This window comes from Lutra lutra, chromosome 6 (genome assembly GCF_902655055.1).
Source record: "Lutra lutra chromosome 6, mLutLut1.2, whole genome shotgun sequence".
Classification (NCBI taxonomy): Eukaryota; Metazoa; Chordata; class Mammalia; order Carnivora; family Mustelidae; genus Lutra; species Lutra lutra.
The window spans coordinates 3,057,835-3,082,077 of NC_062283.1; the positions used below are offsets into that span (position 1 = coordinate 3,057,835).

At 47.1% G+C, this 24,243-nt stretch overlaps 3 protein-coding genes and 1 long non-coding RNA gene across 6 annotated transcripts; 2 read left to right on the forward strand and 2 right to left on the reverse strand.

Moving 5' to 3' along the window:
- Positions 1 to 2,947: 2,947 nt before the first annotated feature.
- On the forward strand, positions 2,948 to 3,350 carry LOC125102069 (histone H4). Its single transcript, XM_047732774.1, has one exon. The coding sequence runs from the start codon at positions 2,965 to 2,967 to the stop codon at positions 3,274 to 3,276; it is 312 nt and encodes a 103-aa protein (XP_047588730.1). The 5' UTR covers positions 2,948 to 2,964; the 3' UTR covers positions 3,277 to 3,350.
- A 6,673-nt stretch (positions 3,351 to 10,023) lies between these two features.
- On the reverse strand, positions 10,024 to 10,501 carry LOC125102040 (histone H3.1). The gene has a single exon (XM_047732728.1). It carries the CDS (start codon positions 10,479 to 10,481, stop codon positions 10,071 to 10,073), a length of 411 nt encoding a protein of 136 aa, XP_047588684.1. The 5' UTR covers positions 10,482 to 10,501; the 3' UTR covers positions 10,024 to 10,070.
- An 852-nt stretch (positions 10,502 to 11,353) lies between these two features.
- On the forward strand, positions 11,354 to 21,530 carry H1-1 (H1.1 linker histone, cluster member). Of its 2 annotated transcripts, XM_047732713.1 has the most exons (3): positions 11,354 to 14,053; positions 19,984 to 20,042; positions 21,402 to 21,530. In XM_047732713.1, the coding sequence occupies exon 1, from the start codon at positions 12,778 to 12,780 to the stop codon at positions 13,426 to 13,428; it is 651 nt and encodes a 216-aa protein (XP_047588669.1). In that variant the 5' UTR covers positions 11,354 to 12,777; the 3' UTR covers positions 13,429 to 14,053; positions 19,984 to 20,042; positions 21,402 to 21,530. The 2 variants fall into 2 exon arrangements, 1 of the variants encoding a protein (XP_047588669.1); XR_007128011.1 differs by lacking the exons at positions 11,354 to 14,053; positions 21,402 to 21,530 and adding an exon at positions 18,907 to 18,985 and having other exon boundaries at positions 19,984 to 20,094.
- LOC125102079 (uncharacterized) lies at positions 20,502 to 23,032 on the reverse strand. Of its 2 annotated transcripts, none has more exons than XR_007128014.1 (3): positions 22,977 to 23,032; positions 20,730 to 22,888; positions 20,502 to 20,604 (listed from the first exon to the last, which is right to left on the reverse strand). It is a non-coding gene; the product is annotated as an uncharacterized LOC125102079 (long non-coding RNA). The 2 variants fall into 2 exon arrangements; XR_007128015.1 differs by lacking the exon at positions 22,977 to 23,032 and having other exon boundaries at positions 20,730 to 22,486; positions 22,688 to 22,819.
- Positions 23,033 to 24,243: the final 1,211 nt, after the last annotated feature.

Genomic DNA, 24,243 nt, shown 5'->3' on the forward strand with positions numbered 1-24,243 from the left:
AATTTTTCTGAGCTATGTATTATTTTCCCTTTTATTCTCAGATTTTTTTAAAAAGACTTTATTATTTTTTTTAATTTGACACAGAGAGAGAGATCACACATAGGCAGAGAGGCAGGCAGAGAGAGAGGGGAAACAGGCAGAGTGCCTAATGTGGGGCTTGATCCCAGGACCCTGAGATCATGACCTGAGCTGAAGGCGGAGACTTAACCCACTGACACTCTGGCACCGCTGATTTTTTTTTTTTAATTGAAATAAAAATGCAAACTTTAGCTTCTAAACTTCCCTTTCACTTGGCATTACTTTGTTGCTGTTTGGAAAGAAAACTTCAGCAGGTATTTGAAAAACAAAGAATGGAAGAAATTCACATTTGTAAAAAATTTACTGAACATATTGGACCAAATGTAGTGCCAGTCTTTTAACAGTGCTTTAAGCATTTATTACTTTGGATTAGCAGAGTGACTATGGTCATGCTGGAGGGGAAAAAGGCGGTGTTTAACACACAGATTGTATCTTTCAAATGGCTGTTGGAAGGTCCTCAGTCACCCAGGCACCAAGGCGTGATATGACCACACAGGCTAAAGTTTGCAGGTAATGTTGTTGATGTCTAGAACCACTTTTGGTTTGTTATAGTCTTTCAGAAAAGAGGAGGAAGCCAAAGTCAGGGTGCATTTTTCAGAATAAAAAATTTAGTAGTAGCCCTTCCAGTCATCCCAGAAGAAGTGACTTACTAATCAATGAGTGTTTTAGGGAGACTTAACACAACAGTGGGAAATCAGTTAAGAGATTTGAACTGCATTCCAGACATGGCCACAAGACAGAAAGCAGACGTTGTCAATATATGCTTGGAAAGGGCACAAAGGAATATATTTAGACAACCTTAATTAACATGCTATGTATGAAAAACAAAACAGAGTCTGTCAATCAATAGATGAGTGGATAAAGAAGATGTGGTATATAGAGTTGACTCTTAAACAACACAGGTTTGAACTGGGTGAGCCCACTTACTTGCAGATTCTTTTTTCAACAAATATAATACACTACTGTAAATGTTTTTCTCTTCCCTGTGATTTTCTTGAAAGTATTTTCTTTTCTCTGGTTGATAATAATACAACATACAGTACATATGCAGAATATGTTTTAGTAGACTTTATGTTATCAGTAAGGCTTCTAATCAACAGTATGGAATTGGTAGTTTTGTGGGTGGGGGAATCAAAAGTTATATGTGGATTCTCAACTGTGTACAGGTCAGTATCCCAACCCCTGCGTTTTTCAAGGGTCAACTGTATATACAGTGGAATATGGGCATGAAAAAGGATGAAATCTTATTATTCATATGGATGGGCTTCGAGGGTATATGCTAGATAAGTCTGCTAAAGTCAAATACCATATGATTTCACTTATATGTGCAATCAAAAAAACAAAACAGAGATATAGATAACAAATGAGTAGTTGTGGGGGTGTAGGGTAAGAAGCAAAATAGGTGAAGGTGATTAAGAGGTACAAACTTGCAGTTATACAACAAATAAGTCACAGGCATGCAATGTACAGCAGAGGGAATACGATCATATTATAATGGCTTTGTGTGGTAACAGATGGTAACACATCGTGATGGGCATTTCCTAATGTATAGAACCGTCAGCTCGCTATGCTGTACGCCTAAAACCAGGGTGATATTGTATGTCAGCTATACTTTAATTGAAGACAAAACCAAAAAACGCAATTCATCAATGCTTTATACTTTATTGAATGCTGTGATTTAAAAAAACAAATCTTCACTATTATATATGTGTCTGTGTTGTCTACATTGTGTTAGGAGTAAAAGCTTAAAAATGAGAGCTCAGGGCAATCTCCCAACTCCAGACAGATTCTTTAAGTAATAATACCAGCTAAAAATCAGGCACATTTACGTAGGACTTCTTTGCGCCAATCTCTGTTCTAGCCCTTTGCTTACATTAGCTAACTTAAATCTTCACAAAAGCTCCATGAGTAGTATCCTCATCACTCCACCTTTACAGATGAAGAAAACGAAGGCAAAATTACAAGGTCACACATCTGTAAAAGAGGGAAAATAAGTTCCCCTACTCTTCTGAATGCTTAGTTGAGTCCCTATAAAAAAAGATCAACGAGAAAAACAAAGAGAAGTTTAATGACATGGGCCCCTCGTGCGTACAAGGGAGATGCTCTGAAGAACTGAGTGGAACTCCCCGAAGAGGCCCCAGCCACCCCTGGAAAGAACACCTTCCACTAACAGATGTTGGTGGGAAGGGAGTGTCCAGGGAGCCAGTCTGGGGTTGGCGGGAAAAGGATGGGAAACAAGGTTGTGATGCCAAATTAAGCTGGGGCTTTCCCAAGGACAGGAATGTCTGGTGATTTAGTCAAACTTCTCTTCCTGGTGCAGAGAGGGAGACTCTTAGAGGTTGAGATCTTCATAAATGTTAAAATGCCCCGTTAGGGAGATTTTAGAGATTCTACCGTGTCGGTGTTTCTTAAAAATAATCTGCTCGCATATAATCCTTATGCCAAAGTGGCGCATTTGGTTGGGGGGGTGGGGGAGCGTCTTCTGCTACCCTCCATACCAAAGAGGCCTATTTTGAGACAGTATGTCCTGAACTCCAATACTCCTGTTTTGGGGTGACATCTTAGGGTTCCCTTCCCAGCCAACAATCATTTCCCTTCTGAATGAGAGAGGACAGTACTTTGTTGTAAACTAGAAGCCCCTAGTAACGTTCTCATGGGGGAGATTCCTGCAGACACCAGTACGAACCCGACCTTGCTCCCTCCAGCACACAGTCCTAGGAGCTCCGTCCAGAGATGGGAGGAGCCGGGGAGCCGGGGTGGGGGCGGGGCCTCGGGGCCCGCCCGCGGTGTCAGTCTTCAACGAGGTCCGACTTCTGCTTATAATTGGCGCTGACGGACGAAAAGGGCCATCGCTGTGTGGAAGTCGCATAGAGTGTTTAGCTCGATATGTCTGGCCGCGGTAAGGGCGGGAAGGGCCTGGGCAAGGGGGGCGCCAAGCGCCACCGCAAGGTGCTGCGCGACAACATCCAGGGCATCACCAAGCCCGCCATCCGGCGGCTGGCCCGGCGCGGCGGCGTCAAGCGCATCTCCGGCCTCATCTACGAGGAGACCCGCGGGGTGCTCAAGGTGTTCCTGGAGAACGTGATCCGCGACGCCGTCACCTACACGGAGCACGCCAAGCGCAAGACGGTCACGGCCATGGACGTGGTCTACGCACTCAAGCGCCAGGGCCGCACTCTCTATGGCTTTGGTGGTTAAATTTTCCCTGGTTTCATTTACTCCCCAAAGCTCTCTAAAGGCCCTTTTCAGGGCCGCCCACTTTATCTCCAGAAGGGCTGTACGCGTTTTGTGGGTTTTTTTTGTTTTTTTGTTTCTTTTTTTCATTTACTGCGTTTTCACAGTGCTTGGGGTGTTGGGATTCTGGTGTAAAGGAGCCTGGGCGGTGCATTGGCCGCTGGATGCTAGCTCGACCAATGAGCTGGCCGTACGGCGCGCGGCGCGGGGTCCGTGCCAATTAGGACCAGGGGTTTGCCTGAGGGAAGCCAATGGAGAGGCGACGCGGGCCCGGGGCCTCCCGGGAGAGATGCGGGGCCCGACTTCCGCTCTTCCCGCAGGTTTGCCTCCTGTTGCGGGTGTGAAGGAGTGAAACGACGACCCATGCCTTATGTCCGGAGGGATTCGGGTGGCGGCAGGGATTAAGCAGCCGCCCAGCTCGCTCGCTGGGAAGGTTCAGTAAATACTGTCTTTTTGGGAGAGGTCGCCTCCGCCTCAGAGGCAGCCAGGTGGGTTAAAATGCGCGACCGGAGAGACGCCGAACGTTCGCTCCTAGCGTGTCGCCTCCCTGGTCGGTGTGAGGAGAGCGGAGCGTCCCCTGCCGTCAGGTCCCTGCGGGCCGCCGCCGGTGCCCCGGATCTGGAACCTGTGAGGCCGCAGCCGGGGGTCGCAGGTTTCTAGGGGCTCGCCGTTCTCGAGCCCCAGGCCCTCCCTCCGCCCCTGCCTAAGCAGGGTCTGGAAAGTGCCATTTAGTGGACGAAGGGGGTCTGTTCGGATTCAGGTCTCTGCTGCTCGGACCCCCTAGGGTCTCCGGCAGGGCCCCACTTTGAGGGCTTGACGGAGGAGCTCCGTCCTTTGAGGTCACCGGCTCTCAGGCGACTGTCTTGCACCTTCCGCCTTCGTCCCTCCGCCCAGCTCCTCTTCCGCCTCCTGCACATGGTAAGGTTTTAGGGTTCACATGAGCCGCAAGCAAACGCTTAACCGACTGAGCCACCCCGGTGCCCCTCAAAACACTTTTCGAGCATTCTTGAAAGCCTCATTCAAAACCCTAAACTTAAAAAGTAAAGTGTTTTTTAGTATGCCCTCATTGATAAATCAGGCACGTGAATAGCATCTTTGATTTAATTCTTGAGAAATATATTGACGACTGCTTAAAGCAAGTTACTCTAATATGTCTCTCCGACACAAAATACCGAATAGGCAGTTGGAACAGATTCTCGAGTTCAAGTGAGAAGTCTGGTTTAGAAGAAAATTTGGGAATCAACAGCCTATAAATGAGTCTGTATCCCATCAGTAAGAATTCAAACACCATTTATTGCAATACAGTGTAATAGTAAATGAGTAGAAATGTAAATTGTCACCAGAAACCCTGTCTTAGTTCAGGCTGCTATAAGGAAAATCCCATAGACTGCCTTAAACAACAAACTGATTTCTCAAGGCTGGGAGTCCAAGATTAAGGCACTGGCAGTTTCAGACAAGATTTGGTGTCTGGTGAGCCCCCAGTTCCTGGTTTGTAGACTTGTTTTGCTGTGTCCTCATATGGCAGAGGGAGGGCCAGAGAGCTTTCTGAACTCTTTTATTTATGAAAGGCACTAATTACATTCATGAATGCTCCATTCTCGGGGCCTAATCACTACTGAAGGGCCAGAACTCCTAACACCATCAAATAGGGGATTAAAATGTCAACATGTGAATAGGTGAGGAATACAAACAGCCCATAACAAATGAAATACTATACAGCCCTACTAAAGAAAAGGGAAAGTCTATTCCAGTACGTGCTCAAGTACCTATGGCTCACTTCTTGGTCTCACTATTGATATGTTCTGTGTTCTGTGTAATGGTTTATGCTCAACAGGAAAACTCCATGACCTAGCCCTAAGTGCCAGGTCAGGTTGTAGTGACAATGCCTATGATTGTGTCAGCCTCTGTATGTTTCTCAATCCCAATGGCTGTTTTTAGAAACAACGGCTGTTTTAGACTTTAATCACCTCTAAACTTTTCTGTTTCCTTTCACCCACTTCAAGCTTCATAATGAAACTTGCCACATATCCAGTTGCATATTTGATATATCTACTTGAGTGTCTAATGGACATCTCAAACTTGATTGGTCCAAATTGGATATCTTAACACATAAACACCAAATCTGTTCTTTCTCCAGTGTTCCCCACCTCAGTAAATGGAACTCCATTCTTGCAGGGGCTCAGCTCAGGAATCTTGCAGTCCTGTTGGAGCTCTTTCTCTTACAATTTTCATCCAACCCAGTCATCTCTATTACAAATCAGTGAAAGCACCTTTCACTACATCCTGTGCTGCTACTTCAGGGCAAGCCACACTTACCTATTGTCCAGATGACCATAATGACTCCTAACTAGTCTTTCTATTTCCACTTTTGATGGCTAGTTTTTTTCTCAACCCAGCAACAAGAGTGATCATTTCAAAAGTTGTTTCACCCTTAGAACATTCCAGTGATTTTCCCTCTTCATCCCAGCCTATAAGGAGGGTAGCCAATAATTCCAGTTTGTCTGAGTTTGAGGGATTGCTGGGGATGTGGGACGTTCAATGCTACAACTTGGAGAAAGTCCCAGGCAAACAGGGTGAGTTTGTCACCCTATCTAGATGGCTTTACATGCTCTGGGCCCTGGCCACCCTCTGATCTCACTTGCTATCACATTTCTTTGTCTTCACTGACCTTTTTGCTGTTTGCAGAACAGACCAAGCATGTTCCAGTCTCAGAGCCCCGGTATGTATTTCTCTGTCTTCCTAGAAGTATCTTATTTTGGTACATGGGGAGGATTTTACTTCTGCCCTAAGAATTAAAATGACATAAAACAAACTAACAGTAGAAAAGCATACAATTCGTTTACATTCATATAAATACATATATATTTATTTATATGTAGAGAGAGACATTATTGTATGTCAATATGCTTTCCATGACAAAGGTGCACTCCTAAGGAAATGAAGACCCAAAGAAGCAGTTAGAGTTGAACACTTCTGTACTGAGCTGGACAAAGCGTAGTAAACTGAAAACACAACAAGGCAAGGAGGCTGGGGCTAGGATAGTGAGTTGTGGGAAAGTAACTAGGAAGATAAGGGTTAGTTTACAAGGTTTGTTTGTACAGATTTCTCCTGGCCTCAACCCCTCACCCAAGGTGAGAAAAATGTTACTTTCCTTGTCATATAAGGGTGACATCTTCCATATGGGGAATTTCTCTCCTGCTTTCAGGAAGAAAAAGGAGAGGTCAGTGTGCCTTCTGGCACCTGTTGTTTTTCAAGTGCCTTTGATCTTTAGGGCCGAGTCAGTTTTTGTGTGGCATATTCTGCTACCGGTCCCTGGATGGCTGCAGACTTCATTTCATTCAGGTCTCTGCTCAAACACCCTCTTATGAAAGAGAACTTTCCAGACCACCCTATGTAAAGTAATACCCCTTTCTGCTCATTCTTTAAAATAGTATATGCATCCCCACGTGTATCAGTATATGTTTAATTGTTCTGTCTCCCACAACTGGAATATAATTCTTTGAGAGCAGGGTAATAGGTAGTCTCTGAAGGCCTATTGTGTGGGGAGAGGAAAAGTATTTTTCCTTCTACTCTTCTAAATTCTAAACTGAGATCTCCCTGTAATAAAAAGATAGGGTAACAGGAGAAAACCAAATTAAATTATGTGCATATGTATAGGAGCCCCACAGAGATATGAGGTTCAAGGAAATGAACAGAGCAGGAAGCTCTTTTATATCTGTTAGACAAAGAATACCTTTCTGAAGAAGTGAAAAGACAAAGCGCTTTGGACTAGAAGTAGTAAATGGTAAAGAAGTAACAAGGTTTGTTCTTAGAGACTTCTCAGCCCTGAGTTCCTCATCTCTGGTGATAAGGATGTTTTTCTTCCTCCTGATACAGGAGGGTACCTTTCAGATAAAAGATTTATCTTTGGTTTCTTGGAAAAAGAAAGAAGTGGGGGTTGATGTGGGGCAGAGGGAATGTCTGAGTGAATTTCCTGCTTCTGAAGCTTAATCTCCTTGAGTTTAACATATTTAATATGCCAAGGTGGCTTATTAGGGGATCGCATGTCCTGAACCCCATCAGCTGAATGAATGCGTGCATGAATTTTCTACGTAAGACCCTAGGCCCACCAGAGTGTTGCCACAATTGATTCTCTATGTACTGTTCCTTGATTTACCTCTGCCCGAATCAATCCGTATGGCAGTTTTTCCTCTAGATCTGAGGAATGATGCGAAGTGGCAGATAGGCCGCGTTACCTTTGTTCTGAAAAGGCCTTCATGAGTGTTAAGGCTGAAGGAGGCTCAGAGGATTTCCCCCAGGGCAGTGAGCATGACTAAAATGGGCATGGTACTATCTACAAGGCTGTTAATAAAGATTCCAGGCCTGCCATCACAGAAGCTAGTCCTGTCTATTGTAGCAAGTACAAGTAGCTCTCTCCGCTCACATAGAAAATCTGTATCCACACACCTCTCTACATATACTCTAGATCCACAACGGGGAATTCTGTTTGATTTGCTTACAGAGGTACCCCACTGCCTATAAGAGTATCTGGCACATTACATGAGGTCAATAAATATCTCCTGAAGGAACACCTGCTAGGGAGAACATAAAATGACCACTCTCACAACCAGGCCCATTTTGCTCCTCTGGCTATCCAGGATGCAGCTCTGAATTCTCCTCATTGTCAGTTTAAATTAGACCAGACTACGTACTTTTATCATTCCCCAAGAAATCTTGGGGGACAGTTATCAGGTGGAAAGGGGGCCCCCAAAAGCTAGGAGAGACACCGGCTGAAGCTGACGTACTGAGCTTGCAGTCAGCTCGCAGGCTCTGTCGCACTCGCTCAGTTTTATTGAAATATAGTTTATGCACCATAAAGTTCATTCCAAATTAGCCGCCCTAATTTCCATTTCTCTGTGAAGGGAGGAAAAGTATGGTGAACTCAGACGGGCTCTGCTGACAGTGAAAGAGGCACTTTCCCCCATAAACCAGATGTTACTTTCCCCTTAATCCAGTGCCCGGGGTTTTCTGGCAGCCTGAATCTGGTTTCTCCCCTGCCCTTTTCCAAAGACTATTTTTTGGAGTTTGTTAGTGGTGAAACCTCTACTGTTCTCGAGACCCGATTAAAGGACACTTGCGGGTCTGAATCTACTTCATAATGCGCAAAATGATAAACCTCACAAATTCCTTACCCAGGGCTTTGGGGTTTCTGGCCAACCTTCCCATCCCCCAGTCTGGCTAGATTGGGAGTTGGGGGGGGCGGTGAGGTGGCACATGAGATCATCAGTTCTGATTGGTTGACGAACACGGATGGGACTTGCTGATTGGACAATGTTCCTCTTTGTTCCTAGAAATCCTTGCAAGTTCCTTGCTCTACTTGGATCCCCCCACTTTTGAGTTGGGAGTATCATCCCTCCCTTACTTGTAATGCGGTCAATGTCGAGGACAGAGGAGCAGATAAGTACGGCTCAGCTAAGGGAGTCCCTTTGGTGTAATCGGATATTGCACGGAGTTTTATTTTTTAAAATCCTGCAATCCTACAGAATTCCGTCATTAAATCTCAACTGTTAATTTTAGCCAGTGGAGTGTATCAGGTCAGCTCTTTTTCTGAACGTTTGGGTGGCCCTGAAAAGGGCCTTTGATGGCGAAATGCAATTTCCTGGTAGTGGAATCAGAGCTTAGCCCCCGAAGCCGTAGAGGGTGCGGCCCTGGCGCTTGAGCGCATAGACCACGTCCATGGCCGTGACCGTCTTGCGCTTGGCGTGCTCCGTGTAGGTGACGGCGTCGCGGATCACGTTCTCCAGGAACACCTTGAGCACCCCGCGGGTCTCCTCGTAGATGAGGCCGGAGATGCGCTTGACGCCGCCGCGCCGGGCCAGCCGCCGGATGGCGGGCTTGGTGATGCCCTGGATGTTGTCGCGCAGCACCTTGCGGTGGCGCTTGGCGCCCCCCTTGCCCAGGCCCTTCCCGCCCTTGCCGCGACCAGACATGGCTCTCAGAAAAGCAAACCCACAGCAAGTGACAAAGCAAGCGAGAGCTGGTCCTTATATACCGACGTCCCCCCTCCCAACCCCACCCCCTGCAGATGTAGAGAATGGAAAGAGCGCAGGCGGGAAATGTGACGCCAGCAGTCCCCTCCCTTAGTCCCGCCTCCAAGCCCCAGAAACTCCGAGAGGGCGAGTGCAGAACGCAGCTTGATCATTGGTCTTTACTCCCATAACTGGACTACCTTGTTCTAACGAACTGGGTTTATGGTATAAACTCAAGTATGATTCCAAAAATAGTCTAACAGAATACTTACATAAAAATGCTTGTTTTGCAGTAATTTCAGTGATGGCAAAAATATCAAGGTCAAAGTAATATAAATTGAGTAGCTTAGTGATAAACAGATTTCTTTCATGTTTCACTTTTAATACCTGTGATGAAACTCCTCTATTCCTGTTCGTTTTAGAAATGCTCAGGAGGCCCCATTTAATGCCCTTCAAATAGCCAACTGTTTCGTGCCCCTCTTGAGACGCTGACGCTTCCTTAGGACCTCGGTGAACAGTATCTTCTAACCTTGTAAAGGGCTTTTTTTTGTTCGTATACCCAGGGCATGTTTACACAGAAATAAGGATCTGTAGCCCACTCTAGTGTTGCCAACCGATATCCTTTCTTTTCTAAGTGCATAGCTACTCAGTCAACGGCTTCGTTGGTAGTTTACAGCCACTTTACTTGAAAGCGTGGGTGGCTCTGAAAAGAGCCTTTGGCTGGTTTTAAAAAAACAACCCAGTAACGTCTTACGCCCTCTCGCCGCGGATGCGGCGCGCCAGCTGGATGTCTTTGGGCATGATGGTGACGCGCTTGGCGTGGATGGCGCAGAGGTTGGTGTCCTCGAAGAGCCCCACCAGGTAGGCCTCGCACGCCTCCTGCAGCGCCATGACGGCCGAGCTCTGGAAGCGCAGGTCGGTCTTGAAGTCCTGCGCGATCTCGCGCACCAGCCGCTGGAACGGCAGCTTGCGGATCAGCAGCTCGGTGGACTTCTGGTAGCGCCGGATCTCGCGCAGGGCCACCGTGCCGGGCCGGTAGCGGTGCGGCTTCTTCACGCCGCCCGTGGCCGGCGCGCTCTTGCGGGCCGCCTTGGTGGCCAGCTGCTTGCGCGGGGCCTTGCCGCCGGTCGACTTGCGCGCCGTCTGCTTCGTGCGAGCCATAACAACCACAGAAACACACCGAACTCTGACAAATACACTGCGCCAGAATGCCTGCCAATATTTATAGTACGCAAAGTGTAGTGATTGGATAAGGAAAATGCTGACGTATAAGGTTACAGGCTGATTGGTCTATCTTTTAGCTTTCCAACACCGGCGCAATTTCATTGGCTACCACGTTATCCCGTCTCTTCAGGTTTTTGTTCCTTTCACATCTGATTTTCGTAGTCTCGATACAGTGCTTTTCAAAAAACTAAACATTTACTTCGTTGATACTGTAGTTCAAAACTCTATATTTCTGTAGTTTGGGGGGAGAAATTTGAGAAATATTGCCCCCGATAATGTACTCTTTATTCAATAACCCCAACAATCCCCTATCACATTACAGGTTTCTGAAACCTTTTTCAAAAATGAGATCCCTTTATAATGCTTACATGAAGGAACTCCTTTGAATCCTACCTCAACCATAATAAAATTACACTGGAGTTTACAGAAATATTCCCAGTAATCGAGCACCTCTGTTAAATATTAATGTTGACTTCCAAACTTGGAGCTCTCTGAATCTTATATTTTCTCACGTCTAGAGTATATTCTGCCAGATGTAAAATATCAGTGACTAAATTCTCCAGCACCAACCTCTCTGAACTTTGCGGAGCAGGCGTGTACTCAGCGCAGTCAACAGGATTCCTAGACACGAAGGGCCAACTTCTCATTGCCAAGACCTAACCTTATAGTTCTTAAAATTTTTCGAGCTTTAAAACACCAAATGTGACCGTTTTGTACTAAGAGTAGGTAGGCCAGATTCTACCTTTTCATTGGTTGAGTACTTTTATACTGAACAGCCAGTAAGAAATCTAGCATCCTTCATCTGGATGGAACGTTCGTATTTTATTTGAAGCCTACTTAATCCAATGGATACGCAGGAGGCTGGAACGGTAAGAAATCCCCGAAACAAGTGTTTCCTTTTAAAACGCTGCCTTTAATTAGAGTCCTCGTTTATTACACTAAGAAAAGTTTGATTTCCAGATGTTCACTTATGAAAGCTTATCTTGGAGGAAGGCCATACACCTGTTGTAATGGAGTGTCCTTCAAACGCCCAGTTCCGATTGTTCTATTTACAAATTGGTAGAAATTACAGGTTGCGTTTGAAAACACAGACTCGGGAAAATGGGAAGTAGCTGGGAGTGGTTGTGAAGATGCTGGTGGGAACATCCCAGTATCGGCCGCCAGCTAGTACTCCGGCCATAGGATATTCGGGGGAAACCGTGAAGCTCGGGTAACTTAGGCCGCGCGGACTTGTTTGAGAACTTCAGGAGCGCGGCGCGGGAAGGAGACGTCACTGCCTTCTCTCGGCTCCCAGGCGACGTCCCGGAGCCTGTGGAGGGGAGTGTGGGCTCCGGGGCGCGGCCCTGGAAAAAGCGTTTTATTCTCTCTTTTGATTCGCACTGGGGAAATCACTGGAGCCCTGTTGACGCTTCTAAAGGCCCCGTACAGCCCCAAAGAAGTTACAGGAGGGTTTTCCGCATAAGTCACGGGAGCCGTGCCCTCTCGCTGTCGCCCTGAGGCGCAAGGGAGGGGAGCGTTGAGTCCGGCCGGCGCCTCCCGAACGCCCCTCGTGGGCGGGCTTGGGAGCTGCCCTGCAGGGGAAGAGCGCGCCACAGCGCCCAGGGTAGCTCGTCGGCCCCGCCGCGGCACGTGGGAAGGCCGGGAAGGCCTCAGGGGCGGGTCAGGCGCACGGGACGGTGGCAACAGCTTGTTATGCACTTGCAGCAGGGTCTAATTGTGCGCTCGTGAAACCAAAACGCAGAAAAGGTCCTGACCAGGCGTGTCCCTCTTCGGCGTCGCCGGGAACGGCAACGGCGCTGACGAGGGCTGGCCCCCGGCCTCTACCTCTCCCCGGCCATTTCACGTTCACCACAGGCTGGGAACGCACGCCCCTCCTGACACCGCCCGGGACTCTTATCTGGGTGCCTCGCGGACCAACCGCTCTTCCTCCGCCCCGGAAGAAAAGGCTTGTTTTGCAAAGGGCGGTGGCAGCCTCCGACGTTACTGGGCTGCGGAGCCCGACCCCTGCTCGCCCAGAAGTGCGGTGTGCTGGAGGCGACAGGGGAGCCGCCGCAAGGTCCCAGCGGGGCCGCGCGGAGGGCGGCGGAGCGGGAGGCGCTAGGGGACGAGAGGCGGGAGCGGGCGAGCACCAATCACAGCACGGCCCCGCCCTATAAATACGCCGCGCCGGGGCCGCGGGCGTCTTCCTGCTTGTCAGGTCTTGGTTACTTGCTGGGTGTGCTCCGATCTCACCATGTCCGAGACCGCGCCGCCGGCTCCGGCTACCTCCACTCCCCCCGAGAAGCCTGCAACGGTCGGCAAGAAAACAAAGAAGCCGGTTAAGGCTGCGGCCACCGCCAAGAAGAAGTCCGTGGGCCCCTCGGTTTCGGAGCTGCTCGTGCAGGCGGTGTCCTCTTCCAAGGAGCGCAGCGGCGTGTCCCTGGCGGCGCTCAAGAAGGCGCTGGCGGCTGCCGGCTACGACGTGGAGAAGAACAACAGCCGCATCAAGCTGGGCCTCAAGAGCCTGGTGAGCAAGGGCACCCTGGTGCAGACCAAGGGCACCGGCGCCTCGGGCTCCTTCAAGCTCAACAAGAAGGCGGCCTCCGGCGAGGCTAAGGCCAACCCCCCAAAGGTGGCGAAAGCCAAGGTGACGGGCGCTTCTAAGAAACCCAAAAAGGTCACAGCGGCCATTAAAAAAACGGTCAAGACTCCGAAAAAGGCCAAAAAACCGGCTGTGGCCAAGAAGACGTCCAAGAGTCCCAAGAAGCCCAAGGTTGTGAAGCCCAAGAAAGTAGCCAAGAGCCCCTCCAAAGCCAAGGCTGTGAAGCCCAAAGCGGCCAAGGCGAAGGTGACCAAGCCAAAGACGGCTGCGAAGCCCAAAAAGGCCGCACCCAAGAAAAAGTAGAGTTGCAGTTGGAACTTGTTCCAGTAACCCAACGGCTCTTTTAAGAGCCACCAACATATTTCAGAGGAAAGAGCTTTAATACGTGTATTTCGGCTCCCACGTGGAGTTGCCACCCAGTTGCGAGGACGGTTTTGGGCTAATCCTTACCCCACACCGCAATTTCTTAGAGACTTAATATATTCTCGCTGATGTGCCTAACCTTCCTAGGCGAAACTTAGCGGTTTGGCAACCAGCGGCCTACTGTGTTGTCTTGCCTAGTTAACTACGTCGGCGATGCGTGGGGAGCTAATCGTCCCCGGCTGTGCTGTAAGTCCACACCTTTAACGCCACGCGGACTACGGTCGTGGCAAAAGCCCCGCCCCGGCCCTAGCTGGAAGCGTGCGCACCTGGAGATTGCCCTAGTTGAGTTAAAAGCCGGGCCCTGCGGTATTTGGGACAATAGTGTTTAAAGCGGCCTTTTATGGACTTGGGCTCCTATGAGAAGTGCTTGTGGGGTAACCAGTGAAACCGAATGCTTGGCCACCCTCCGCAAATGCGGCGCGCCAGCTGGATGTCCTTGGGCATGATGGTGACGAGCTTTGGCGTGGATGGCGCAGAGGTTGGTGTCCTCGAGGAGCCCCACTAGGTAGGCCCCGCACGCCTCGGGCAGCGCCTCGGGCCCGGCCCTGGAAGCTCAGGCTTTTGCGGGCGCGGCGCCTTCGCGCGGGTCGGGTTGTGCGCCACCGGCAAGTATCTGGCGCTGGGCACAACGAAGCTTGACTGCAACGGAGTTTGGGAGACTAAGCCCCAAAGCCCCTTACCCGGCTTCTGTAGATAATAGGAAACAAAACTGCCCTGATTGGGTGATATTTGCAAATCCACTCTGTACCTAAGAGCGTATTTTCTCGCCCCCAGGGTTTTCTATTCTGGTGGCGCTACCATGTTAGGTAGGAAAGGACGCTTTCGCAGAATTGTCTCTTTAGGCTTTTAAAATTTAATTCTAGGATGCAGATTTTAATCACGTCTTTCACCTCCGAGGAGAAAACAACATATGGTGATGCAGGGTTACTAATCAGCTCGATTGGTTGTAAAGCCTTATTTTTTACACATGTCCCTGCATACTCTTTGTTCCATTTTTCAGGTGATATTTCTCCTCTCTGTTGCTGGGCTCCCACGATGTCTGCCGCGCAGGCATTTCGCGTCTCTGCTCCACGCAGGCATGTAGCTATTTAATGCTTTCTTTGAACTCCGTCATCTAGGAGCACCTATCATACACATGCATGATGGTTCATCAGGTCTTCAGTGAGAGCTAATTACAAAACGGTAGCTTTATACACATTCCTTCTTGAAACCTTTCGAAAATTCAAGTCAAATTCTATTTTTAATGTCCTTCGCATGGACTAACAAGCTATTCGTCCATTTCCTATTGGTAAGCACAGACACTGTTAACATTTACCGTTGCGGACTGTGGTGCAGTGCAATGGAATTCAGCACTGAAATTGCTAGATCAGAGTGCATTTTATATTTCAGTTGGTGCTGACCTGTCCTGAAAATAGTTCCCCCCACCCACTCTGGCCATCAAGGTGTGGTCTCAATTTTTGCCAGTCTAAATGGTGGAAGATTATTTCACATTGTCACTTTGATGGGCACTATCACAGTCCTAAGTATATATCCTTTCTTTAGGTTTCTTGGTCATTTGAATGCACTTTTCAGAGAATGCAGGCTTATCCCGTTACTAATTCTTTTCATTGGGCAGTTTGTCTTTCTTGTCCCATTGTGGTTTTTTTATATAGTAGTGAACTACTTATCACCTCTGTTGCAGATAGTTTTCTAATTTTTGGCATTTTTTTTTTTTTTACTGTTTTGTTTATGGTAAATTTTCCATTTAAATATATTATAGATATCTATATAAAATTCAAAATATTAAATGTTAGAAACTTACAAAGCTTCTAGATTTCCATTCTTGGTTAAGAAACTGAACCCCACCCCTCCATTCTTCATTCAACAGCCTAGGTTTTCCTCTCAAAATTGCTTCCTAAAATTATTTTAGTCTCTAACCCATCTAAAACTGTATGCACTTTTATAGAATCCGAGTTTATATTCTCCCAGATAGGCGGCCTGTTGTTCTAAGACGATTTATTAAATAATCCATCCCTTCCTCCCACTGTATGTCCTGTTATTAAAGTCTCAAATGGGATTTCTTCTTTTCTACTGATCTCTCCATATAAGTCATGTTTATTAACTTATATGCTTGTTTCTACTGTGAATGGAAGGCCCTCGTTTCCTTTTTTAGGACTTAATTGCTAGGAAGGAGGAAATGTATTGATATATTGTATTCAGTGAATTTACCAATTTCTATAATCCCACTTCTTGTTACTTTTTAGAATAGAGCCCCTTGAGTTTTTCCTAGTCATCACCAAAATAACTTTTATTGGTTTTTATATCTTCCTTGATGTGAATACCAAGCATTTTATTTCCCTTTTGTACTGCATTTGCTAAGAATTTCCAAAGTAAATAATTCAGCAGGAATTCCTCTTTAGTTTTTGGTTTTAAGCTATTGTTTGTCCTTTGGGATATTAATTTTTGGCATCTTCATTATTTTAAATACCTTCCAAGTTTGCTGTTTGAAAACTTTTCAATAGCTTTTAGATTTTAATATATTGATATATAATTTTCTTCAAACTCAATGTGACTGAAAGAATGAACTAGAAAAAGATGTGCATTTTTCTAAGGTGGTCATCTAGGAGAGAAGCAGGTGTGCTGCGGAAGAGCTGGAGGAGGGCAAGTCAAATTGATGAAGTTTAGAATATAAGTGAGGTCTGGAGCCGACGACCACGAAAGAATTCTTAAGACGTCTCTTGTGCAAAAAGGTGATTTTATTAAAGTGTGGGGACAGGCCCGTGGGCAGAAAGAGCTGCTGCCTTGTACCCCAAGGAGTGGTGATTATATACTGGGGAGTTGGGGAGGTGAGGACAAAGTGGGTGTTCAGAAGGGCTGACATGGTAAAAACTTTCAGGATATCGGAGGCCTGGTTATTGTCAAGCCAAGCTGTTTTGTTTGTTTTCTCTAATGAGGTACCAGTTGGGAGCTTCCTGGTGGAATGCCACATTTCTGCTGTCACAGGTCCTTGTCAGTGAGCTTTAGGTTTAGAAGAAATTCAGCTTGATTTACATTTCCTTTCACCTCTGCCTCCTTCTATTTTAGGGAGGGGAGGGCAATGTTAGGGCTTCAGGAACTGAGTTCTGGGTCTCTGGAAGTTAGGCTGTTGGTAAGAAAGCCTCTTCCTTGTAAATCACTAGGTCATTTTTAAGCGGAGGGCGTCTCAAGTCTTGCAGGATTGTGATCTCTACAAGTTAGCTACTGGTTCTTTAGGGCAGCTAGGAGGGCCTGAGGACTGTCACAGATGTCACAAAGGGGGGGTAAAGGTGTAGGGTGCCAGCTTCTGCTTTGTCCTTAGCCAGCCTTTTGCTCCCCCATCAAAATTCTGAGTCCCTGAGATTACCAACTGGATGCGGGTGTTAGCAACTGGATTCAAATACTGCTGATTGGGGTGCCTGGGTGGCTCAGTGGGTTAAGCCGCTGCCTTCGGCTCAGGTCATGATCTCAGGGTCCTGGGATCGAGTCCCGCATCGGGCTCTCTGCTCAGCAGGGAGCCTGCTTCCTCCTCTCTCTCTCTGCTTGCCTCTCTGTCTACTTGTGATATCTCTCTGTCAAATAAATAAATAAAATCTTTAAAAAAAAAAAATACTGCTGATTGACTGAACTGAGTACAGGCCTGAGACTAGTTAAGTAATTATGTAGATCAGTAGTGTGGAGGTGACTGCTAACTTTGAGAATAGTTTTGGGGAGGACGGAATTGAATTAAGCTAGAAGTATAAATTTGGGAATCATTGGTATATGGATGGCAAGTAAAGCCATGAACCTGGGTGAGGTCATCAAGGGGATGACCTTGGTAGAGAAAAGTATAAAGGGGAAAGTACTGTCCTGAGGCATTAAACATCAAGGGCAGAGGATCGCTAGTCCTGACCATTTATCACTGATAAAACTGAGTGACTATTCTTTGTGCTTCCATTTGCTAATGTAAAAGTTGCATTAGAGCAGTGATTTTCATGGACTGTCAGGAAGAGATGAGAACATCTTAGAGCGTGCCACCCTGTAAAGGTAGATAAGGCTTCCTGGGATTTATGTTGGGGGCCCTTACGTCATTAGGCCTAAGTGTGTTTGCGCTGGGTCATAAAGACTGCGTATCTTATTGGGGTCACAAGTCTGAAAACCAGTGGTTAAGATGCTCCTTTATGGTTTTTTCACAATCCCAAGAATCTGCTGTTTTGATGTTCTCACCACAGAATCAGATCTAACATCTGTATAAGACCGTAGAGAGACTTGAAATCCATCTCCTTGTCCCAGGTCTTCCAGAAACAGGTGGGTAAGAGGTGACATACAAATTCTATTATTTACTAATTGATTGCATTGTCCTTGCCTGTGGGGACTTTTGAAAGGAAAGAAAAGAGATGCACAAAGCACAGGATTTCCAGGATTTCCAGGACTGATAGGTGATCAGTGCAGGCCCTTTAAAGTACTGATGACAAATCATGACCCTGGCTCTCGATAAGTCCTACATTTGCTCACAAATGGGAAAAAGAGCGGAGGGGAAATCTCGCATCTGGATGCTGCAGGTTGTGTGTCCTATGTGCCCAAAGGAAAAGGAGGAACGTTGGGGGGTGGGGGGGTGAGTCTGTTCTATTCTTTACGACTTATTGTTCTGATCTTTGACAATGTGTACATGCAAATCTAAGGGGGAAAATTACTCTGTGGACAAAAACAACTGGATTGGGCACTTGGGTGGCTCAGTGGGTTAAGCCTCTGCCTTTGGCTCAGGTCATGATCTCAGGGTCCTGGGATTGAGCCCCGCATCGGGCTCTCTGCTCATTGGGGAGCCTGCTTCCCCCTCACTCTCTGCCTGCCTCTCTGCCTATTTGTGTTCTCTCTGTCAAATAAATAAATAATCTTAAGGAAAAAAAAAAAAAAAAGAACTAGGTTAAACTAGAAGTATTACCTACTATGTGGTGACTGAGTACAGTGCTGGCCCAGTAGCTCCCCCAGTATCCCGGGTGCGCCATTGTTGATCTCAGCAGTCGCCTGCTGGACTTAAAATTTTATTTAACAAAAAGTACATGGTCATTTCCAGGGTGTCTCAGAATGGGTTTCCAGGAGTGGGAATCCGGGGTAAACAGCAACACTGCAAGCTGCAGTTTACAGTAAAATCATCATCACGGAATCTTAAATACATGCCTAAAGACAGCAATGTGAGTGGACTTCAACTCTCATTGGTCACCATCCATTTTATTTCATTTTATAATAGTTTGCTACAAAAATCAAAATTACATGGAGAGATCCACACTGAGAAGTCCACTTCCATGTCACTGACCTTGGCCACTCAGTTCCCTTTCCTGTGTCTATGCAAACAGAAACACAACATACTTTTCTTCCTTGTCCTCTCACAGGAGAATACATACAAGTTCTCTCCCACTATTCACTTAGTAGTCTGTCCTGGACCTGTGGCCATCCCCTCCCACAGGTACGTGATACACAATGTATAAAACAATAGTTTGCATTGGTTTTGGAAGCTCCATGTCTGTATCAGAGAGCTGAGCCCTTTGTATCAGGTGTTTTCTCAGATAGTCCTTTGTCTTTTAACTTTGATAAATGTTGCTACCCAGCCTTATCTTTCAGTAATTGAATGTGTCAGTATTTTCTTTCACAGCTTTTGGATTTTGAGCAATATATTAAGAAGGGTCTTTGCCACTTCAAGAATCAAAGGAATTCACCTCTATTTTCATCTGGGTTTTTGTTCTGTTCTTTTTAACATGTCAACCTTTGTTCTATTTGGAGCTTATCCTAGTATATATGGTGTTTTACAAATGACTATCCCATCGTCTCACACTAATGAAGTCCGTCTTTACTCCCAGTGATGAGAAAGGCTGTCTGTGGGGCCCCTGGGGGGCTCAGTCAGTGGAGCGTCCAACTCTTGATTTCAGATCAGGTCATCTCAGGGTCATGAGTTCAGGCCCCACCTTTGGCTCTGCACTGGGTGTGGAACCTACTAAAAAAAAAAAAAAAAAGTGCTGTCTTTATGGCATACAAAATTCCTGGGTTGTCAACTTCTGGACTTCCTGTTGTGCGTCAGTCCCTCTGTCCAAGCACTGGCACCACACTGTGTTAAGTGAGGACTGACGATCCTTCCCAAAAGAGGGCAAAGATCACCCACCCTTCCTGTCCTTAATTTCCAATTTTAAGGCAATCATGACCATTCCAGCTTTTCAAAGAACTGTCCAATGCTTAGAGCTAGACAAGCTTCGGAGGTGAGTTCGCTCCCCTGGCGAGCCGCAGGGAGCGCTGCGCTCTGACTTCAGGCCACAGCAGCCCCACCAGCTAGGAAGGGCCCACCAGAGCGTGTATGTCGGGCCACATTCAAGGTCAATGAGTGAAAGAAACTAGATTAAGTTTTATGATCTTAGAATCAGTGGGTGTTCTCTTTGAACTAATTTATCATTCTTTCCTCCAAACTCTTTACAGGGCACTGTCACTTTCCACATGGGGAATCCTAACTACAGAGGAAGCAGATAAGGAGGCAGGTAAGGTATCCTCATTCCCATGCACCGAAGACGAAGGAGCAGCCACTCTCTTCCACACTCACGTAGGGTTTGGTGTTTTTTAAAGGATCGCTCACATATCTGCTAATTCTTCAGAGAGGGCACAGCGTCCAGGTGTGCGCGCGTAGACCCTCTGCCCCTAGAGAACCCAGCACTGCCTGGCTACTCTAAGGTAAAGCCGAGCAACGTGGGAATTGACCCACAGATCCGCACTATCCCATGTACCACACAGAAAGGGGACCACTGGAAATAGGATTCAGTCAATGGCAGCAGCAGCTCCCCCCAAAATCTTGTGGGTTGATTTTATCCTTTTATTTATAAAGCTGCTAATATGCTACGTGCTCCGTGGTTGTGCAGCAAATATTCGGTATTTTGATACTGAGAGACGAAAACAGTGAGTAGCAGTTAAGCAGCTCCTGAACCTACCTAGAAAGCAAACTGGAGGCTTTAAAGTTCATTCTGGTGCTGAAAACTCTTCTCATGGAAAACAGAGTCCTTAGAAGATCCCAACCTTCTTTAAACTTTTTGAATCAGGAAACATAACCTACAAAGAGAAAATCGTAACAAAACGTGACAAAAGGGCGCTGTAAAGCTCACTGAACGAGCAGAGTGAACAGCCCCGCAGCGCACGCCGGTCAGAACACAGATCGTCCGCCGACTGCTACTCACCACCCTCCGTCCTCCCTAAATGTCCCTCCTCCTGATGTCCGACAGTCATTCAGTTTAGCTGGTTTGGGATCTTACATTAAATGGAAATCAAACTACAAGCAGTCTTTTGTGCCTGGTGTCTTTACACAGAAAATTAGGTTTGGCAGATTCATCTGTGTTGCTGTGTAGAAGTGTGACTCGTTTGTGTCATATCAGCTTCCATTTTGTGACTATACTCCAGCTTAGGCGTCTGTTCCACTGCTGACTGACATTTGTTTCTTTCTCAGGGATGACAGTGCCACGAGCGCTCCTGCACGTGGTTCGGCGCCTGTGCGGACATGAGGATGTTTACATTCCTAGAGTCAGAAATCACTGGGTCAAACCCTAAACTTTCCCCAAGTGGTTGTACCACTTCTCCCTGCTCTGAAATCAAAAACGAAAATGAAAGCCGTAGTTATGAACATCCAAATGACCCTCCCACACCTAATACTGAGTCAAATTTAGATGAAAATCCCTGTTTCATATCCTAGTTTTGGGTTTTTTAATTAAAATTGTTGGTCTTTTTCAATGTTACCCATCGTGGCAGATGCACGGTTTTCCTTTGCATCTCTTGCCCATTTTTCTATCACACTGTGTGTCCCCAACAAAACCCCACGGCCTGGGTGGCTTACACCGAAAGGTACTTTCTCACAGGTCTGGAGCTCCACCACTGATGTCCCATGACTGACCCGCCGTCCCAGCCCCCCGGAGGAGGAGCAGATCCTGTGTGGCCCAAAGCTCCCATTATGAATTACACTGTTGACTGTCCAGTGGCCGAGGCCGCCAGGTAAACAAAGGCACTCTCCAAGGGCCTCGAGATCACCTCCCAGCAGCTAGGGGCAAAGGCCAGACCTCTCTTTGGGTAAGGTTAATACTACATACGCACTTCTAGAAACTGCTGACTTACACTGCCGCACAGATGTCCAACACCCATCGTTCAGTCTTTCTCCAGATGCTGCACCCGCAGGCCCTCCCCTGTCCTCGGACGGTCACTCCATCGCCTTAATTCTCCCCTGGACCCGCGGCAACAGCCTCCCAACCGGTCTTCCTATTTCTACCACCATCCTCTTCAGTCTGCTCCCAACACAGAGGGCAGGTGTTTTCTCGTGTCCCCTGACTCAAATCCTGCCATCAGCTTCCCTCCTCATGCAGTAGAAAACCCAGTGTTCCTACAAGGTCTGAGGGCCGGGCCTTTCAAACATCTATTTTCATAATTCTACTCGGTAAGAACTACTTGTCACAGCAAAGACACAAAAGCAAAACAAGTATTTCACTAAATAATACTTACCCTAACTTTACTTTTTCTGTACTATTTTCTCTACATTCTGTTCTCTCATAAAAAGGTGGCAGCAGCCCCTTAAACTGATTTCACAAATACTTAATGGGTTGTGCCCAGCAGAGCAAACTACACTGCTCTGTAGAGACGGATGTCTTTGCACTCAGACATGCCCCCAGCACCTCACACTGTCACCCTGACCGTGCCTCCAGGAGCAGCCCGGGGCCTTGCCCTTCCCAGGAGCCTCGGGAGCACACACCTGCCTTGGGGCCTTTGCATGGATCATCCCGTCTACCCGGAATGGTTTGCCCAGAGAGCACAAGAGCTCATTCCCTCACCTTCTTTCGGATTTTACTCCAATGTCCTCAGTGAGGCAGCTCCCTTTACCTCCTACGTCACTGTCCAGCCCCTCCGGATCCCCCAAGGCTGAAACAGCATCCATCCTCCCCGGAACTCATCAGACCTAAAAAAGAGCCTTCGGTACCAGGCCCTCCTGCCCCAGGACAGAGCTGGGGTTGGAAGACCACCAGAGGACAGCTACTTCCAGAACCCGACGCCCTGAGGGAGCACCTGCTGGCCAGCTGACCGATGCAGGCGACAGGAACTGCCTGGGACTCTGGGGTGGGGGCGGGGGGTACACAAGGACTGAGGCTCGGATACCCACTCCAGCTTCCTGGCCACGGATCTTTGACAGTCGGCTTCGTGTCGCACAGGTCTGGAATTCTTGGCTGCCAACGAGTTTCAGAGCATCCCCACGTCACAGGACTAGGTCGTTTACATGGAAGGAGGAGGACAAAGCCGCCGAGTGGGGGCGGCTCACGCCGCTCAGCAGGGCCAACTGCTAAGCTTTCAGGCATTTTGTGAGCTGCTTGTTTAAACTCAACGAATATTACAAATTAAATTAAATACATTTACAATTAAATAGCTTATATGAAAAACAAAGTTAAGGGCACCTGGGTGGCTCGGTCAGTGAAATGTCTGCTTTCAGCTGAGGTCCTGGTCCTGGGGTCCTGGGATGGGCTCCGCATCCGGCTCCCTGCCCGGTGGGGAGCCTGCTTCTCCCTCTGCCTTTCCTTCCCACTCACATACTCTTAAAAAAAAAGAGGAAGAAGAAGAAGAAAAGTCAACAGATCCCCCATACCTCCTACTTACCTCACTACTATCCTCACCCACCGGGAGGCTCCCAGCTCGTGGAGTGGCGAGACTCCGTCACGGGCTACTGTGTGTGGCTCTGCTACCACCGCCGCACTGAGCCCTGGCTGGTGTGACACCCACTGTGCAGGAACAGGCGCACTGGAGAAATGGGTGAGCACTACAGGTTAAAGGGGTTTTGTCTGTGCGTGTGATGGGGGGGCTCCTTGTTTGTCTTCTCAAGAGCTGACTATTAAGCATTTATGGACATGCCATTAGTTTCAGAGAATGTTCTCAGGAACTGCCAGAGTCACTCACCTGTTTTGTCAGGAGAAAATACAGACTATTTTAGCTGCCCTAATTCATTTTACAATATTCCTCATACAGGCTCTTTTAGAACTGGTTTCTTAAAATACATATGGTTATGGACACTCATGAAGTTTTCATTGTATTACTGAGTTGATTCTATCAGAATTTCCTAATTTATGAAGCCATTTGCATCATCACTTAGATTATCGTGTAATTTTAAAATAGTTATTAGAAATAAATGCTCCCCTCATGCTTAAGTTTTATTTATTATATCAAGGTATTATTTTACATAAGTATAAAAAACCAAAAGAGCGGAACCCCCCTTTTTTCCAAAATGCCTGCTTTTACTTTAATAGAACTAGTAATTAATCCAATGTCTCTGTTGGCTAGATGTGCTAAGCTAAATATGAAAGACTGCCAAGCAAATCCATTTCTCCCTTATATTTTACTGTTATCCAAAGACAATATAATGGCCTCCAATGTCATAAATGTAATTTTTGTTTGTTAGCAAATGTGACACATTTAGGTTTCCACGGAGTGGAAGGTCTGTGAGGTACCGCTTGGATTATTACATAACTCACAAAGGCAACAGCGAGGCTGACAGCTCACGTTTCAGCTGAACCCAGAAAGCTTATTAAGCTGATGTTTCTGTCTTCCAGCTCCTAAAACAAACAAAGCCTCCCAGTGGTTCAGACACAACTATCCTCGCCCTGTCTCCCATATTCCGGCAGGATGTACGGATAAATAAATCTGATTCCACACTGGTGGAGCTCCTACCCG